At 41.3% G+C, this 19276-nt stretch overlaps 2 protein-coding genes and 2 long non-coding RNA genes across 7 annotated transcripts; 3 read left to right on the plus strand and 1 right to left on the minus strand.

Annotated features, from left to right (window-relative positions):
- Positions 1–575: 575 nt before the first annotated feature.
- polm (polymerase (DNA directed), mu) lies at positions 576–11923 on the plus strand. 4 transcript variants are annotated; one of them, XM_068334034.1, is made up of 12 exons: positions 576–997; positions 1250–1427; positions 1710–1808; positions 1909–2079; positions 2155–2226; positions 2354–2474; positions 2551–2683; positions 3158–3260; positions 3338–3640; positions 3751–3834; positions 3919–4014; positions 10842–11923. In XM_068334034.1, exons 1-11 carry the CDS (start codon positions 810–812, stop codon positions 4003–4005), a joined length of 1539 nt encoding a protein of 512 aa, XP_068190135.1. In that variant the 5' UTR covers positions 576–809; the 3' UTR covers positions 4006–4014; positions 10842–11923. The 4 variants fall into 4 exon arrangements, with proteins under 4 accessions (XP_068190135.1, XP_068190136.1, XP_068190137.1 ...); XM_068334035.1 differs by having other exon boundaries at positions 11474–11923; XM_068334036.1 differs by lacking the exon at positions 10842–11923 and adding an exon at positions 10294–10817.
- Positions 11786–13300, plus strand: ved (ventrally expressed dharma/bozozok antagonist). The gene is made up of 3 exons (XM_068335456.1): positions 11786–11999; positions 12441–12703; positions 12959–13300. Exons 1-3 carry the CDS (start codon positions 11786–11788, stop codon positions 13298–13300), a joined length of 819 nt encoding a protein of 272 aa, XP_068191557.1.
- A 1923-nt stretch (positions 13301–15223) lies between these two features.
- LOC137608045 (uncharacterized) lies at positions 15224–16944 on the plus strand. The gene is made up of 3 exons (XR_011038145.1): positions 15224–15494; positions 16171–16276; positions 16806–16944. It is a non-coding gene; the product is annotated as an uncharacterized lncRNA (long non-coding RNA).
- Positions 16539–18232, minus strand: LOC137608044 (uncharacterized). Its single transcript, XR_011038144.1, has 3 exons — positions 17717–18232; positions 17467–17618; positions 16539–17127 (listed from the first exon to the last, which is right to left on the minus strand). It is a non-coding gene; the product is annotated as an uncharacterized lncRNA (long non-coding RNA).
- Between the last annotated feature and the right edge of the window lie 1044 nt (positions 18233–19276).

Here is a 19276-nt window from a genome sequence, read left to right on the forward strand (position 1 = left end):
AATACAGTACCATAAATAACGCGCGCGCGCACACGCACACACGCACACACATACACACACGCACGCACACACACATTCATAAATTTATGAAATAGTAAATAAATTGTGAGTTTAATATAGAATTTATATCACATTAAATCACATGTAATTAAGATATTGATTTGTGAAAGTCAAGCAATTATTTTTGATAATTCCACATATTATAACATACATACAAAATATGTAATAGTATTTATTAAAACCTATAATATTTTTAGGCTATCTTCAGTCTAGTATATAGAATTAGTCATTTATTTTATGTCCTGTAACCATAGGAGACTTGATTCCCAATTTAAAATGTATTTATATTTCAGAAAGACCATTCTTCCTACACTTAGGAAGAACGGTTCAAAACACTCATGCTAATTATTATGAGACCATATTGATATTTTCGTAACAGTAAACCTGTAACACTTTTTTAAAACAACAAATATTTAGACTTAGTTGGGCGGAAATGGGTTCAGAATTGGCGGAACTATACATTGTGACTTGTTTCAACTCGGAATTATTTATTGTAATGCACAGGGAGAACCAGCTGCAGCTGTTTCCTCTTCAATGCCTAAGTTTTGCAGTTGGGGCTGGTTTTCTTTTATTTCCTCTAACCTACAAGACACTTTAACCGCGTCTCTATGTTTTTAATTAATTACTATTTTATCATAAATTTGATCATTTTAAATTACAAGCTAGTCTTGAGGAAGAGATGATCGACGTCAAAGCTAGCAGTAAAACAAATGAGCTAGTTTCGTACTCTTGACATTGATGCTTCCAGCATGGTTCCATTAAAACGGAGGAAAGTCGTCCCTTCACATACTGGGAGTACTGGGACTGGACTGGAAGCACCGAACCGGTTCCCGCAGATTGTACTGTTCCTGCTGGAAAGGAAAATGGGAGCCAGTCGAAGAGCTTTCCTATCTCAGCTCGGTCGGGAGAAAGGATTTCAAGTGGAGGAAGTGTTCAGGTGCGGGAAATAAACGGTTTGAGGTGCTTGTTCATCACTTTCTACTTCCTACTCCGCTTATGTTGCTCTACCAAATGTGTCTGATAAATTTACCTACAAATTAATATTCTAATGCTACAGAAAAAAACTAGAATGGACCCAAAGCTTCAAACAGGTTTTGAAAAAAAATTGTCCAAACAGCAATGAAAATGTTGGAGGTAACAATAAAACTGTTGCCACAGTTGTTGTAAATGCTGTGATGACTTTTCACAGTGATAGAGTCACACATGTCGTCTCTGAGAACAACAGTGGCGATGAGGTCAGAGTGTGGCTGGACTCAAAAACAGGAGGGCGTGGCCGAACACCTGCCCACCTTCTGGACATCAGCTGGTACACAGAGAGCATGTCTGCAGCACGTCCTGTTGAAATCCTGGACAGACATAAACTACAGGTAAAGATCTGAATTTTTATGTCCAATCATTTTCATACAACATCTTCTAACAACTGAAATCAACTCTGGTGGTGTCACAGGACTGTTTCACTGTGTGAGCCTGGACTGTGTGTGGGACCTTTTGGATGTGCAGAATAACATTGATTAGCTGTGTCAGAGATTAAATCATTCATGAACTAAGCTGCTGTGCCTTGGGGGTAAATGTTACAGATGTCTGCGCTTTCGGTTGGTGGAGATCGCTGCAGGTATTTTGATGAATCCAGGTCATTCTTTGTCTCCCAGGAGCAGCAGATGAACAAAGCCGAGGTGGTGACGTTTTCTGTCCCCGTTTATGCCTGTCAGAGAAGAACCACTCTGGACAACCATAACACCATCCTCACTGTGCGTCCCACCACAATCGCTCCTTCTTCCACATACAACACCAACTTAAAAAGAAAAATCATCCAAGTCATCTTAATTTAAGATGGATTCTCCATCTCAGGATGCTTTGTCACTTCTGGCTGACAGCGCTGAACTCAGTGAGGACGAGGGACGGGGTGTCGCCTTTCGACGTGCCACTGCTGTGTTGAAGGTTCTCCCCAAACAGGTGATGGATGTAACGCAGCTCAGAAGGCTCCCCTGTCTTGGAGAACATTCCCTCAGAGTCATCAAAGTGGGTAGAAGGTCATTTTTGCCACCTTTGGCTTGAGCTTGATGCAGTAATTATCCAGATCTACTGTTCCTGTAGGATATCCTGGAGGATGGAGCATCGACCGAAGTTGAATCAACAAAGCAGTCTGAGCGATACAAAGCGCTGAAGGTTTGTCAGCTAGTTTATTTACAGTACCAAACATGGTAGTGAAAGTTTCACAGTCCAATATGGTGTGAAGGCTCGTTCATTTGAAGGATATGAAAAAATCCTGCTCTTATGTCGACTATTGTTTTAGGTTTTAACTGGCATCTTTGGGGTCGGCGTGAAAACTGCGGATCGATGGATTAGAGAAGGGATATGTGACATTCAGCAGCTCCAGACTTCGGGACAGACACTCAACCGAGCACAGCGGGCAGGTTTGTGTGTGAGTTTGCAATCATGTCATGCATTCATTCCATGTTTGAGCTGAGTGAGGATGTTGCTGCAACTCAGGACTCGAGCATTACCACAACATCAACCAGCCGGTCACTAGATCAGAGGCAGATGCCATCGGTGAGATTGTGGATAAAGCGGTGGCGTCAGTGTTACCAGGTGCGCAGATGACTCTGATTGGAGGATTCAGGAGGTAAAAGAGCAAACTGTTTATAATTTGAACTTATCAGGCATCCTACATTAATCTACATTAAACTCCTGTAGTTGAATCATTGTTGAAAGTCAGACCCACAATCCTGTGAACTTAACTACTTTTCGCAAGGCGCTAAACGTCCAATTGCAGAACTTAATGATTATCTAACAGTGGATGAAAGCTAAATATTTTATAACAAAAAAACTCCAGGTACTTTAAGACAGATTCATTATCTATGGCAGTGTATGTACCTCACAAATTTAACAAAACACTTTTTACTCTGAATACTTCCTTCTTCATAGTAAACCCCAGGGGCTCATGGGTACTGTTTTATGTAGAGCCTTCATCCAAAGGGATGGACAAAAGTGAGGACAGATTTAAAATGGGAACATGTGATAGTTTAAAGTGGTTTGGAACCAGCTGCTTCATTTTGTCAGGTTAAAATAATAACGTCTGTCCTGTCCGTGTCTCCAGGGGAAAGCTAACGGGGCATGATGTTGACTTCCTGATCACTCACCCAGAGGAGGGCAGAGAGGTGGGACTGATGCCTAAAGTGGTTTCCTGGTTGGAATCAAAGGTAAACTCTACAAGTAAGGTTTTAGATCTTCTCAATAATCTCACTGTACAGATAGTGATGGTCGTCTATCCCTCCAGGGTTTCCTGCTGTATGAAAAAACCACAAGGAACTCATACTTGGAGTCTAAAGACGGTCCTTCACGGCCCTCCTCCAACATGGACAGATTCGAGAGGTGTTTTTCCATCTTCAAACTGTCTGAGGAGGAGAAAGGAGGAGCCCAACAGACAGACAGCGTGAGTCAGAACCATAGCGGCGAAAGCAGCCACCCTGTTTCTGGACCGGAGGCGGGACAAAAACAGTGGAGAGCTGTAAGGGTGGATCTGGTGGTCTCCCCCATCAGCCAGTTTGCTTTCGCTCTGCTGGGCTGGACTGGATCCAAGGTGACCACTCATGAATTATTAAAGAAACCAGATACAATATAATGCAGTTAGCTCTTCACATGCAAGACATTGTAAGTTTACAGGGAGCTGTTCTTTTTCTGACTCCTCAGTTGTTCGAGAGAGAACTGCGGCGCTGGGCGGGACACGAGAAAGCCATGTCTCTCAGCAGCCACGCTCTGTACGACAACAACCAGGTACAAACACTCTATAGTCAGACTGGACCCTCCTGCTGGGGGAAGCTAAGACCCCTGAAAAAGTTTGGTTTCCCCCCCTAACAGCGGAGGTATCTGCGAGCGACATCAGAGGAGGAAATCTTTGCTCATCTCGGTCTGGAGTTCATTCCTCCGTCAGAGAGAAACGCCTGATCCAACCCGGTGAGCGCTGACGGAAAGGGGAAGAATTGAACCTGGAGAGATGAGTGTCCGTCTGAGCTGTGTTGGTGTGTCATCACAGATGACTCTACGAAACATAAAAGTCCATGTTAGTGGGGCCAAAATACTTGAGAGATGGACAAAATTTAAACTTCAAAGCATATAATTTAAAATATTTTCAACAGCATTTGAAGAAACATAGTGCTAAAGATGCCTAACATTTCCACTCCTTACCTCTAGAGGCAGTAGGCAGTTGAACTAATATCTCAGCTGGGAGACCTCCAATGTCCTTAGACTAAAAATGATCTAAAGAATACCAAATGTTCCTACTGTAGCACGTTTACACCCAATGTCTTTGCTTCTTTCCTTCTATTTACAGAAACACAAGAGTGTTCATGTTCTGAAATATGAATGCAAGTTCTTTTCATTAAATAGAATGGGAGCTATGATGTAGTTATAAATCATTCAAACGAGACAAACTAAAACTGTTTGCCTTTTCACATTTTCTTTTGGTTAAAAATCTTTCACCTGATGCCCGATTCTTCTGTGTTATAGAGTTGAACGTAAAACATTTAGCATTGCTCCAGATACGCACCTGTGTACCGCTGACCTGTATTCCATAACCTCAGCTTATATCTCGAGTTTCCACTGCATCCTTTCGTTCAAAACTTTTGTCTGACAGCTGTAGATTCAACTTTGCAGATTTTACATTTAAATGTATGACAAGTTTATCAAATGCAGCGCATGAAATTATTAGATTTCAATTTATTTATTTATTTATTTGCGTCTGACATCATCCAATAAAACCAATATATTTTTCCCCTCGTCTCAGAGTTCTTAAACATTCGACCCCAAATGCTTCACGTGGTTTCATGGTTCCACATTTGTATGTCACACATTTAGATCCTGTTTGTCTAATCTTGCAACCCTTTGGAGGGGCCCTACTAAGAGATTTGGAATTTTTGTGATAAACTAACTGATTGTGCACATGGTGAAAAAGCTCCAACTAATGACGAATGCTGATGCAACATTCAGAATCAACATTCAGAAATCTGATAAAATAAACACAGATTTAAATGTTGGATGCCTCTGTTAACAAGCATTTAATGACCCATGGATTCAAAATAATGAGGTAGAATGGGTACTTTAATCTTGTCATGCGCTTTTATTGTAAAAGTGAAAGTATCAGTATCTTCAGTTTATACAAATAGATCCTGAATCATAATCTAAATGCGGTTCAAAGATCTTTTATTAAGAAAATGTATGAAACTAAAATAATCAGATAATCTGTCATTGTCTTTAACTATGAATTTGATGATAGTGAAAACCTGTGACTACCTGTGGCCCCTCCGGAGCCCCCTTAAGTCCCCCTGCTGGTCCATGAACCCCGTTTTGACACCTGCCGATCGAAATAATCAACCTGATTCTTTCCCATTTCCCATTATATAACGTACTTACAGCAGACTGCTGCACACACACTTCCTGTGTGTGTGAAGTCACCGGCGTTTCCTTCACCTCCTCCTAACAGCCTCATTAACCTCTAAATACCAGTTTAACATCAAAAGCCGTGTCGATGTTCACACCTATGTCTCCTCTCGCCTCCACTCTCTTCGTGCAGGACTGTTTTTCTGCTAAAAAAAAGTAAGAAAAAACCTTCTTGTGTTAGATTTTAGACAGATGAGCCACATGGGCTGAACACAAAGGACTGTTTACGGCATAATAAAGGCAACAAGGGAGGAAAAGGTTTTTCTTTCTTTCGCACCATTGACATGTGATTGATTTTGACACCGTATGTGTGAACCAAAAGTCTCAGAGGGAGCAGCAGACTCTGTGGAGACTCCCAGTCTGGCTGATGGTGAGAACACAGAGGAGTTAGTGTAAATGTAAATTCATCCAGATGAATTTACATACTGATTTTCTCCTCAGTTTGAAAGCACTAGAAAACACTAAGTGTGTCTATTTTTTGTTTATTACAAAGGACTAATAGAAATTCAAACACTTCTATCTGATTAACTTTACAAACATTCTCTTGCATGCACATGCATGACTATTACTTGCATTGTTTCTAAAAAATATGGCATAATTTTCCCTTGAGTTGTTATTTTTTGTTTATCAGAAACACTACACTCGGTATAAAGAAAGACACAAACCTAAATCATTCTGCATTCAATTTAGAATCATAAATACATTGAAGATAAGGCATCAATTGTTTAAATAATCGATCCTTCATTTCTTTCATGCACCAAAACTAAACCCAGCTCATTTGAAACTAACAGAATCAGAACCAGATCATCTCGATTGTTACTTGTGTGTCCTGTCAGCACACACCAGTGAAGTAAAAACCACCTGTAAATACATCAGCATGTCTGTATTATTATCTGGATTTGCAGCAGACTATTATATGGACTAGTCCTTTCATTCATTCATTCTTTCATTCATTTACTTATTTGAGTTTTCCCTGAGGAACGCCATCACCGGGACAATAAAACAGACAGTGATCCTGATTGGACGAGGTGTGTTTGTGCTCCAGTGATGAAGGCTCATTGATCCTCCTCCTCCTGTTCCAGGCTGTCTGTGAGGTAACGGCCTCCTGCTGGGTTCCCCTTTGATTGGCTCCATTCAGGCCCTTTTATCTGTAATGGGTCTGTTTGCTGCTCTGTTATGGACACAAACACACCTCGACCCCCCCATTCCCCCTCCCCTCGGGGTGCCAACAGGAGACCACGCATCCCAAACTGGTCTCTGCATATCAGTTTAGATAAAATCAGATGTTTTCTGACGCAATCCTTGAAGGAGATGTTAGCATGTGTGGCTCTCAGCTCAAAGCTGACTGATTCCTCTTGACCTTAACTAATTTAATTTCTCAAAAAGGGCAGAGGACATCCATATGGGTCCATTTTCAATAGCGGATTAATCTGCTTTTGGGGTTCTACGGTGTAAATTTACAGGTTTAGGCTTGAATTTCTTGAAACTGCAGTATAAAATAAGTAAATATATTAAAGTTCTGCTTTCAGACTTCAACCCTCTGAGGTCATTTTCTTGATTTTTTTACAACATCTTACAACTATACTTCAATACAGCAGGATGCTGGAGTGTTTCATAATCATACACCTCTTAATCATCTCAAAGCCTGAAGTTTCAGATTTTTGGAATTCAGATCTCTTGTGAAAACAAGCCTTTTACTCACGTTTTGGTTCTTGAAACAATTTCACCAAGGTCTTAACCCGACAGAAATAATTTTGGAATAAAGTACCAGATGAATGTATGATAAAAATGTCATCTATAAAACAAAGAGGACACAAGCCTTCTACAAGGCTGCATATTCAAAATAAAACACGTTGAATGTAAATCTCTGATAAAACAATAGATAAATAATTTCTGTGAAAGGGAATATTAACATTACATTTTGTCCATCATGATTAGAACAGAAATAATATTCACATCTGGAGTATTTATCTGGTTTGAATACCCAATAATTAGGTCAGAGACAAAAACATTAAGGAGTTTGAAAACAACAATCCACCATAAAGTGCTCTTATCCTTTATCAGCGGCAGCTGAAGATCAGCCTGAAACAAGCGTGTTTGTGATGCTGAATGGATCCTCTATGCAGATGAAGGCGCTGATGACTCTCAATAATCATTGATCTCCACTGCCGGCAGTCTCCAGCAGTTACCCGCCCCGTCTGTGACACAGTCAGTTAAGGCCTCTTCCCCTGTCCCATTGATCCCTATCAACCCCATCAAAGGCTCCTGGGGCTTTGATGGGGCTAGCGGGACTGGTCCTGGCGGACGAGCAGGCGCTGCGACTCCCCTCTTCAAATAGAGGAATGGAGGGGTGAAGGGGACAGACTGTGAAATTTACATTTCTCCCAAAAATCCTAGAGCTGGAGGCCGATGTCGCACCCGAGGGTCGGTAATCTTTTACGGCAGGTGATTTACCAGCAACACTAAAGAGCAGAAACACTTTAAATAGTTTCAGAGGTCTCTGAACTCCTGTTTTATTCTGACATAAACTTCCGAAGCTTTTTTTTCACCTGACAAAAAAACAACAACTTTGAGTTTTGATTTTCAGTCGGTATTTACTCACCTCCTTGTCAATGAGGAGTCAGGCGAATTTTTTTAAATTTTTTTTTGCAGCATCCTCCTCAAACAGCTGGAGCAAATGGGAACTCATTTATGGTCAGCGACCATGTCGGTCAGGAAGCATAGTGGTGATAGTATTGGCTGTTGAACATGGAGGCTTTTGGATTGAAGAAAAAGAAGAAGAAATGTACTTTATTGATCTCTCTTGGGGAAATTATTTGCCCACTTAGGGCTCTTTCCTACACTCTGTCTCTGTTTCCTGTCAAATCTTCAGCAACGTCACTAAGGAGTTGTTATTTCCCGCCTATTTTTACTGTTGCAGTGAAGCTGGGTCATTAGCGCTTGTCCGTGAACTTGCCATCTTTCCTTGGAAGCCACATGCTCCATGCTAACACTGTAAATTCATTGGCTACAGTGAAGATTTGAATTTAAATAACTAATAAAATTTCAGATTAATTTGAGAGCAATAGGACAGAGGAAGACAGCAACAGGAGCTGAGGAGGAGGAGCTTAAAGGTTGAGACAGAGCCACATTTTTCTTTTGTTCTGTTAAAATGGGATTGGGCTGTGTTAGAATTACTCAAAACAATGGCCATGGGATCAATTCCTGCCAACCTCAGCTGCCCTGCAGTAAAGACAAAAATAATGTAAGAACAACCGCAGAGTAAGGGCAGCATCGTGACGCAATGGTTAGCACTGCTGCCTCACAAAAAGAAGGTGCTTGGTTCGAATCCACCTGGAACTTTTCTGTGCTGTTTGTATTTTCTCCTTGTGTATGTGTGGGTTCTCTCCGGGTTCTTCAGCTTCCTCCCACCTCCAAAAACACGTCACTCAGGCGAGCTGGTCTCTCGATTTTCATCCATAGGCATGACTGTGATTGTGAGTTGGTGTTGGTCTTTGGATTAGGCCCTGATATACTGGCAACTTGTCTCGGGTGTACCCCGCCTCCCGCCCCATGTCCGCTTCAGCTGATTTGGATAAGAGTCTAAAAACAAGATGAAGCATTTGTCTTCAATAAAATGAATGAATTGGTGGCAACAGAGTTGTGGGTTTAGGTTAGAACCTACTTGTGGAGTGGTAGGCCAGATGGTACCATATTCCTACGTTAGTCAGATACATGTTGAAGTTGAGGCATGGAATTGGAATCCCTCAAACTGATCGTAAAGACAGGGAGCAACAGGCAGGTGATTAGTCCAGTGAAAAGTTCAAAGGGTGGCTGATCATGTGTTGCCCGTCCGTCTGTGTCTGGGTGGTGCTTAAAGGGGTGGATGGTATCAGTGGAGTCCTGCTCCACCCGGTCGCGTCCCATCCTAATCTGTGACGCCCAGCTCCTTGATGTGACCACAGATGTAGAGACAAAGACCTGCAGAGAAAAACCAGAGCAGAGATAACCTGGGCATGGTGATAATGAAGTTTCTCTAAAGGCCTATTCTCTGTGTGGTGAAGTAAAAACAGATGACATGCTTTGACCAAGTCAATTTCATTTCTTGTTTTCCTTAGAGGATGCTTCAGTACTGTAACAAAACTTCAGAGTCGCAGCCTCGTTTTCATGATGTTTCTGCTCGAATCTTTGTGATCCATCATCATAAAAATGTGTTTTGATTATTGGAATCTATAGACCTTCCTCTTCCTCATTCTTGCTGCTATGATAGCCCATGTGCCTCAAAGCAACCAAGAGGATGGTAAGAAGAGATGCATGGGTCATATGCCTCCTCATGTGGATTCGTGATTTTTTTTTAATGAACTTCATACTAAAATTTTGCTGAACTGAAAAACATGCTTGTTGTCAGCATCCAAATGTCATAAAAAATATTCCTTCTCTATAATATTCGGGGAAAGTATGATGAAAAAAAACACTTAAAACAGAATTTCCTTAAAGACGCGAGAGATTTGAGGAATTATCTCTGAACTTCCCTCTATAACACATTTAACTTAACACACATTTATCTCCAAAAATCTGAAATCACATGACACCAGGATGACTCACTTGTTGATGTTATTTTGTCTCATGATGTCTGAATGACTGCAGTTATTTCGTTTGTTAATCTACAGTGTGTTACTTCCAACACACATTAAAACGATTAAAATTCTCCTCTGCATCCTGGTCACCGCTGATCACCCTGATCATCTTATCAATGAGGGAGTTTCTTACTGAGCTTGTTAATCTTCTAAACCTACTATGAGTTTGTACCATTTGCAGACAAATGGCGGCTGCGGCCTCTACGTCTCTGAGGGTGGGTGAGCTGCGAGACGGTGGGGGTCGCAAGTCACGTCCCAAGTGGTATCATCGTCTTCAGGTCATTATCAGTCGATTAACTTGATCCGCAAATCCTGATTTAGCATTGAAAGCAACACAAAGGTCTGAGATGATGTAATGAAGCATCAGGTCTTTTATTTCAGTATCAATACACAGCTGGAGTACTTCACTCGAATACAGTAATCCCTCACGCGTTCACGCTTCAAGAAGCCCGTCTTCATATAACGAAGCGCACTTTCGTGAATTAAAGAAACACTTAAAAGTGCTTTAAACAACCTATCAGGGTGTGGGAAAAGGTGATAAATATCAGTATGGGATCACTTTTTTTAAACAAAATTATTTGAGGCCGCTGTATGCTTCAACTTCAGGTTAATTTTTTTTTCTATGCCTAATATATGTGTCATCATGTTGTAATTCTTAGTTTGAGGCTGACATATTCTCTTATAAAGAATATATGTGGCTAAAATATTTTTATATCCCTCATCCTACAGAAAATGGAACCTACAGCATCAGTAGCATCGTGACCTGAGAATCACCACATCACAATTTCTACTGGAAAACAATTTGAAAAAAACATCTGGACTCGTCTGTCAATAAACAATCTGGATGCTATTTCAGTTCTTTTACACGATTTACATTTTTGTGAGACGAGCCTGTTTTTCTAGTTTTACTGCTTTTTCTTGAGTGAAGTTTTCAATGCAGAATAGTTGAAAGAAAGATAACACAAGCTATATCTTGAAACTCATCATTTGTTACCATTGTGTCACAATAGCTCTACCTTTAATCTAGGGATCATTTCTAATCTAGGGATCATCCAGGATTAGCTCGAGACGTCACTGACTGCTTATTGTGTTGCTAATTACCCTGAAAGACCCTTTTCAAGTGAAGATTCATATGAAAATTAAATAGTTTAGGCCTGAATGAACAAATAATCACTCAGCATCACCAGAGTTTGAATAGTTAACGATTTGATATTTGCTCGTTCATTAACCTGCAGAAAAAGTCAAAAGTCATCATCTGAGTAAATCACTGTAGATAAATTGATCGATTAGTCGATCACTCTTGTCATCTAGAAAACAATATATTGACGATCAGTTTGTTTCTCTTTCGGTCTTCTTTACAGTGGAAACGTATTCATGGACAGTATGGATGTCAGTGAGGTGTATCTGCTGGAGGCAGGAAGGAGGTGGAGGTGGTGGAGGGGGGGTCTCCAGACTCACTGGAGCCTTGTTGTAACAGCTTCATTGAGACTGAATGAGACGTCTTAATTACTCCAGTTGTGAAAACTAAAGAAGGGGAGGAGGTGTAAACTTTGATCTCCGGGCTGATGAGGAGGGTCTTCTCCTATAAGTACAGGCGCGTTTTGAGAACATTGGGACTGAGGACCGCCAACAGCAGAGAGAGAAGGATTTATTACATCAGCAGTTTTGCAGACATGAAGGGACATTTCTCCATTGAATGGATGGCTCAGAGCAGCCGGCCGGTTGGGACAGAAACCGGCCCTGAGCCGGGACTCTCCACATGTGGGACATATTCAGACAGTCTGCCGGGGTTCTACTGCAGGAACAAGAACCAAATTCTACCCCAACAGGACAACAGCAAGAGCCATGAAGAGTTGAGCGTCCAACATCAAACCCTAAGTAATCCAGGTAGGTTTATTTCCTCAGATTAACTGACAAGCAACTAGAAATTCATCGCAAATCTGAAGAGCGTGATATCTGCAGAAAATTGTCCACAACCTAACTTTGAATTCAACTTTTTTTTAACTTTGAAAAATTTCCTCAACATTTCTCCTCACAGCGTTATGAAAGAAAAATTTGGCATTGTAAAGTTTATTTTCACTTGAAAGTGAAGTTACTGTTACTGTTAGCTTCTACACAGTCAAAGCTCCAAATGGTTTCAATGATTACAGTCAAATAAATCTGAAATGTAATGTTTAATGTTTAAACAACAGTCGGAGAGAAGGAGAAGTGATGGCACATGGCAGTACTGTGGTCCATGTTGGATTTGAACCAGCTATCCAGGCCGAGTCCTTGAGGTCTGACCTGCTGCCCGTGGATTAACAGCGATTCCTTTTGTTCCTCCTCCAGTGACTGAGGTGGGATTCAATAGTGGAACCGAGGAGGAAACCTCCGGTTACGAGAGTGAAGAGGGACGCTCTCTTTCGCCCTCGGCCCCTGCTGACGGCACCTCCTCCCCCTCTCTGGCATCCCCCCCCACAGGGAGGAGGCCGCGTACAGCCTTCACGGCTGAACAGATCAACAGCATGGAGAAGGCCTTCAAGAGCAATGCTTACCTGGGAACGCAAGACAAGGCAGAGCTGTGCAAGAAACTGAATCTGTCTGACAAGCAGGTAAAGTCAGTTATCAATACAAAACATCAGTAATCAATACCTGATCAATACACTGAGGTGTATTAACTCAAATATATATCTGAACGTACGTGACTAAGAAATGAGGAGACTGTTAAGATGATCAAGGATTATTTTAAGACTTGGAAAAAAAAATTATTTCCTAGTAATATTTTGCCCTGACTTTCTCTACTGCAAATGAAAGTTGTTGTTCTGTTTGGAATAATGTTGCTGATGACACCATTTTCTTCTCCTTAGATTAGAAACTGGTTCCAGAACAGACGAATGAAGCTGAAGAGGACGGTGCAGGACGCCCTCGCTCAAGCCTGCCAGGCTAATGCCGCTTCTCAGTTGATGCATTATTCTGAGCTGCAGGCCTTCAGACCGGGACCCTACCCCAGATATCACTCTGTAGCTGCAGCAGCGGAGGGGCCGGCTGCCAGCCCCTACATCCGTCCACACGGTTTACAGTACAGCCCCAGTCTGCCCAGTGTCACCAGTCTGCCTCTGGACTCATTCTACCAGTACAGCAGCCTACCAGCAGTTGTGTTGCCCTCTTCCACTAACTACCTGAGGGGCTCATACCATCAGTATTACTGAACCCCTGCTTGCCTTTGACTTCACTCATTGATCATATTGATGATGTCATCTTACCTTGATGATCTGGTGCAGCTGTGGATCCATTGGTGATGTGCAATAGTTACGTTAAACGTGTGTTTACGCGTGTGTGTAAATGTACTGTTATGGTTTGAAAATATTTAAATAGTATATTTTAAATGTGTTTTTTTTTAGATAGATGTTCTTTATTGATCCCAAACTGGGAAATTGTTATGTGAAATGTTGTATGACATAAATGTCATTTTTTTGTAGTTATTAAATATTAAAACTGGAAGTTATAGATTTAACAAATATTTTATATGAAATAGCAAAGCATTCAGAGTTCAGTGTTGGTATCAGTTTCTGGGCAGAAACCTAACCCGAAAACATTGGTTCTTACATCACACCCTGACAGCATAAATACAGCACATATCAAAATGACATACAGTACATTTTGTTTTGAGTTAAGTTGTTCTCAATTATATGTCGGTTTAAACAAAATACACAGTAAAATAAAAATCTTAGTTTTTGTCATTTCACTCAAATTAATGTCTGTCCAGCACATATCCTGAACCCTTATAATCACTAGAAACTTGTTAAAAGCACATACCACGTCACCGTACACTAAATAAAAACAAAAAACATTTAATCGTTAAAATTCTTAGGAACAGTTCCAAAATCTACTGATAAGCATCACTCAATTCACACTTGACCTTCATGTAGGACAGCGGTTCCCAAACTTTTCAGTCCGCGCACCCACTTCTACCTCCCAATGCCCAAAACATGAAAAAAAAGAAAAGGCGTAGTCTTTGTAGCCATATAGGTATCAAGTTTAATAATATAGGCTCCTGTTAACACAGAATAGATTGTGCAATAATGGGCCTAATGATCTCTCACTTTAGAAACGGTGGGGAGAATAATAGTAACAATATAAAAATGACAATAATACTATTTTAAGTCAAAATGGTCGCCAAGCGAGCCGACTACAGATGAGTGATGAACAGCAGTTATTACTATGCAAGGGCTCGAAATTTACTTTTTTTTTTGGTAGCACTGGTGCTCCCAAATGTAGAAGTTAGTAGCACCAGCAAAGACTTCAGGAGCACCTCCTCGAAAGCAAGGCAGTGACGGAGCGATAGAGACGCTCCTTCCATCTCCGTTCCTCCTCTCTCCCCCAGGAGAGCAGCCGCAGCTGCGCTCTCATTGGTTCCTGGCAGGACCGCAGGATCGCGGTCTCACAAAAAAAGGCGCACCAGATTTTTTCCCCTAGTCGCACCGGTGCTCCCACATATATTTAATAGTCACACTGATAAAAATTTGGGCGCATATGCGACCAAAATGGGCGCAATTTCAAGCCCTGCTATGTAACAAATAGGCCTATTTAACACTGCAACAGTTATTAAATGGTAAAAAATATGCTACTCCGCCACAAAGAATCAATATACAGTAACATAGGCCCAAGTTCAACATCATGTTTTCTCTTTCGAGTACGAGTCTCATTGTGTTCTTTACCCCCTTCTCCCGATGAAGTGTCCGGGTGAGTTTTCTGTGTTCTGTGCTCCTCATTTTAAAGGGGCCATATTATGAAAATCACACTTTTTCAGGTCTCTACATATACATAGTGGTCCTCCCTAACCCGACCAACTCCTAGAATCTGGTAAACAAACACTTCCTGCATCAATAGATATTTGGACTTTTAGGAAGTCATGGCTCTGAACGACTCGATTGCTAGAATAGGCATCCTTGACGTCAGACTTTGCACTCTGCTATTGGACAGAGTATTGGACGATATGGATTGGTGGACATGCTCAGGGGCGTGGACGATATGGACTGGTTGACACGCCCAAGGGCGTGGTCATCCCCAGGACGGAGTTCTTCGTGTCTGACGAGAGGTAGCAGTCTGTTGAAATGGCGTCTGTGGTAAGGAGACAGGGTAGTTGCTCAGTTGTTGATTGTACAAATCAACACCAGTGTTTATTTTTCATCCCATCCAATGAAGAACAGGAGAGACCTGCATTTCATTTTTAATGGCTCTGTGCAGCTACATCACCTGCGCGTTTGTTTGTGTGTGGAACCACTTCACTCCAGCCTGTTTTAGCAATGGGGGTCAGTCCAGACGGGGCTTTGCCTGAGACTGATCCTCATTCAAGGATCACTCCCAACCATACGGGACCAAGGAAATGCACCCTGGTTACAGGTAAGTCTCACCATATTTATCTTTTTTGCAGTTGTCTGTTAGCATGAGTGATCCAGTGCTATTTGGCTAATTAGGTGGTGCTGCTTTGTTGCGTGTGTGCGCTCCAACGTGTGCGTGCTAAACCTACAGTATCTACTGTAGGTACAACGTGTGTGCTAAACCTACAGTATCTACTGTAGGTACAACGTGTGTGCTAAACCTACAGTATCTACTGTAGGTACAACGTGTGTGTGCTAAACCTACAGTATCTACTGTAGGTACAACACACCAGAGTTGGGCTCACATTTGATCTGTTTTCTTTTTGTCGGTTAGCATGAATGAAGTCATGCTATGCTAGGCTATGTAGGGATGTCTCCTTTGTTGCGCGTTTGCGTGCTGCGTGTGTGCCTGCACTCCCACACGTGTGTGCGTGCTGGACCTACAGTATAAAACTAAAACGCACGTAAGTAGGTCTCATATTTTCTTTTCTATTATCTGTCAGCATAAATAAAGTCAACTTATGCTAGGCTATGTAGGGAGTTGTGCTTTGTTTCGTCTTGTGTGTGCGCGCACGTGTTAGTCGATTGTTTGTTGGTCGTCATAGCGACAACGCACACAAAGGTCTGTCCTCTATTATCCAATATCAGAACATTGGTGTCCTGAAATTAGTGTCCCTCTTCCTTGTGCATCCTTTCAGCCTACAGCTTCAAGGGACGTGGGGGGCCAAACTGACCCAGTGGAAACTCATACTGTTGGTACACAGCTGTCCTGCAGGACTCTTCATTCCCACTATTGAAGTAAAGGTATGTACAAGTCAAATTCTATACAATGTTTTATTAAAATTGGTTAAATACATAAATTTTCTAAATATAGTTGTCTATAGGTGTTAGTGAATCCACATGTGTTGATGTAGTTCAGTAAAAAATAAGTGTTGTGTATTAGAATTTTCCAGCAAAAGAAGACTTTAGTATAGAATTTTTTGAGACAGATTCATGTATGTCATATATTGTTTTGGCTCCTTATTTCGTTACGTTTGGTATACCCCTCTACAAGATCCACTTTCCAAAGGCTTTTGAAGGGACAATGCAGTCAAACCTCACAAGACAGAGCCAACATTCTGTTAGTGTCGCAATATTTTAATATTTCAAACAAACATGTTTTGAAATTCTGTTGGTAATTGTTCGCACCAAAACGCAGTGAAAAGTAACCATACAAATAAATAAATTAGTAGCAAGTACCAGGATGTATTTTGAACACAATTTTTCTAAACAAAGAAATGAATCAAACAATATCAATAACAGTAAAGATCTATCTTTGTGTTTTATTGAACAGGTTTTGTAGCTGACATGTTGGACCTCATATGTGACAAACTCTTGGTGGACCCCATGCCATACACAAATGAGATGTTGTCCATTCCTCTCCCCGAGAATCTGTCTGCCCAGTACGAGCGTCCTGACAAGGAGGAGGTCATTCCCAGCTACATGACCAGGTTCAACCAAGACTCGGTCCCTTTCCAACGTAATGGCCTTTGTCTTCAGGAAACTCCTGGCATATGTGAAGGACCACACATGCTGGGATGACAACCCGGATTCTGTGTCCTAAGTAGCCCCAGCACCAGCCAACAAAGGTGCAATAGGCCATATGTCTGCACCATCTACAGAAAAAGAACACAAAACTATTTATTTCACAATGTTTTCAATCCGGAGTATTACAACTGTTGTTGATTTCCTGACAGGATGGCTCTGTGTTCTCATTATTGTTATTGGATGTATTGTTTTATGTAAATAAATGCTTGTATATGTCAACAGAGATGGATTGTGAATACCAAAAAATGTTCAACATTTCTATTAATAAGATAAAAATCAAGGTGTCGCAAATACAATATATTAGACTTTGTTGTACCTATATATGTCATGTTACTGCATTAATGAAGGAATGCCTAATGAAGCAAAATAAGACAACTACTTTTTATTCCCATATAAGAACAACTTACCAATGTATTGGTCTCAGACGTGAAGGGCCATACTCGGCCCTCAGTACGTGACCGGCCGTTTGTAGGGTGTACACGTTTAGGCACACAGGCTGGAACCCAGGATGTTGAGTCATGAACGGAACTTCATCAACCGCCTGCAGACGGCTCCGAACCTACAGTGAAAAACATGGTAAAGGTCATTTGAATTTACAATTGTAAAAGTAGCCGAATACTGTAGAGACATAACTTTGTGGTTTAGCTGTGAGCTTACTACTTGTGTCTCCAAACAGCAGATGTTTTCTGCTTCTGTTGGCATACATTCACAGTGTCCACAGGAACACCTGTACAACAGGTGAAGACACCTCAAAAAAGAGTAGATAAAGGCATAACTGCAATATGGTTACATCATTTCACCATTAACCTGGTGTGATGGTAGCAGGTGTTATCTCCGTGTCTTGTCACAGAGGACTGCCTCAAATATTTAGCAGCTTAGTAACGGGTTAAATCAATGTGATAGAAAAATAAAGTAACTTAGCTGTGAGCAGAAGCTAGCATTAGCCACATGGTAATAACTATCAGAACCACCATCAGACTTTATGGTCACTTTCAGAAATACAGCAAGTTTTTAGCAGTCAACACATCTGTACATATACAAAATACACAAGACAGATATGACATTATTACTGTGTGATGAGAGGCGGGAGTAGAAACTAAAGTAGCTACCGGACGATGCTAACGTCCTGTGATGACGTCGTTACACAACAAAACAACACAGAACCAACTAAGTAACGTTCACACGTACTAACCATTCAGAAACATCCTGCTGCGGCCGCACAGTCGGCGTTTCTTTAGGAGCCCCCGCTTCTGGGTCCGACTCAGGGTCATAAATGTACGGCGACACGATGGGTCCTCCAAACGCCATAATGATAACAAACGTAACGCCGGTCAGTGTCCCGTTAGCCTAACGCGCTACTTCAGAGGGGCGTGGCCCAGGTGAAAGGAGGCGGTGACCAGCGGAGCTCATTAACATACTACAGCCGGAGGCCTGAAACGAAGCGTTTTGTGAGGAGCTCAGATGAGCGATTTGAAAAGCTGATATTTAGGACCACAGATCACTTTAGGTCAAAATATTTGGAATACAGTCTAGTTGGATATCTGGCAGCTGAATGACATCAAGTTAAAAATACATAATATGGGACCTTTAAGACAATATTTTCACTGACCGGTCTTCATTTGCTAGATAATCGTTAATGACGTCAGGACAGCTGTAGTCTAATAATAAATCATCCGCAGTGGTTTTATGTAAAATGCAGCTATTAACAGACAATAAACAACCTTTTTTTTTCATAAATTGATAATCAACATCTTTGTAAACTAAATAATTGTAAGAAATTATCCTATTAAAAACTCGATTCAAATGACTGCACTGATTAGGTGTATTTTGAAATATATTGACTTACAAGCAGTGCATTGAACGTATGAGTAATACTCATCATTTCCAATAAAAGGATGAACAAGTCAATAAAATAATTACAATAATGAGAATTAGTGGTTGGGGACCGCTGATCTAGGGGTAACGAGAGACAATGACACCTGAAGTGTGTTCCGAACATCCGGTCTACGGAGTTCGGTTTTCTTTACGGTCACTGCAGAAAATCCCGCTTCACAAAGACAGGAGGTTGGAAATGGAAGCAGGGTTTTCGATACTTTTTGGTCGATTTTAGGATAATCTGCCTTGATTTTAATTCAGAGTACTGGCGCAGCTGTGGCTGCTTAATTCAGGGGTAATGCCTGGTAGACCTGTCAAGCAACCCGGTGTTTAGGGACCACT

Source organism: Antennarius striatus, chromosome 15 (assembly GCF_040054535.1).
Source record: "Antennarius striatus isolate MH-2024 chromosome 15, ASM4005453v1, whole genome shotgun sequence".
Lineage (NCBI taxonomy): Eukaryota > Metazoa > Chordata > Actinopteri > Lophiiformes > Antennariidae > Antennarius > Antennarius striatus.

Excerpts from the sequence above, each read along its gene's own strand:
- polm (XM_068334034.1), top strand. The coding sequence starts at position 810 with ATGGTTCCATTAAAACGGAGGAAAGTCGTCCCTTCACATACTGGGAGT. Across the intron at positions 2,684-3,157 it reads CTGATTGGAGGATTCAGGAG|GGGAAAGCTAACGGGGCATG; the intron begins GTAAAAGAGCAA and ends CCGTGTCTCCAG. Across the intron at positions 3,641-3,750 it reads TGGGCTGGACTGGATCCAAG|TTGTTCGAGAGAGAACTGCG; the intron begins GTGACCACTCAT and ends CTGACTCCTCAG.
- ved (XM_068335456.1), top strand. The coding sequence starts at position 11,786 with ATGAAGGGACATTTCTCCATTGAATGGATGGCTCAGAGCAGCCGGCCG. Across the intron at positions 12,000-12,440 it reads TCAAACCCTAAGTAATCCAG|TGACTGAGGTGGGATTCAAT; the intron begins GTAGGTTTATTT and ends TTCCTCCTCCAG. Across the intron at positions 12,704-12,958 it reads TGAATCTGTCTGACAAGCAG|ATTAGAAACTGGTTCCAGAA; the intron begins GTAAAGTCAGTT and ends TCTTCTCCTTAG.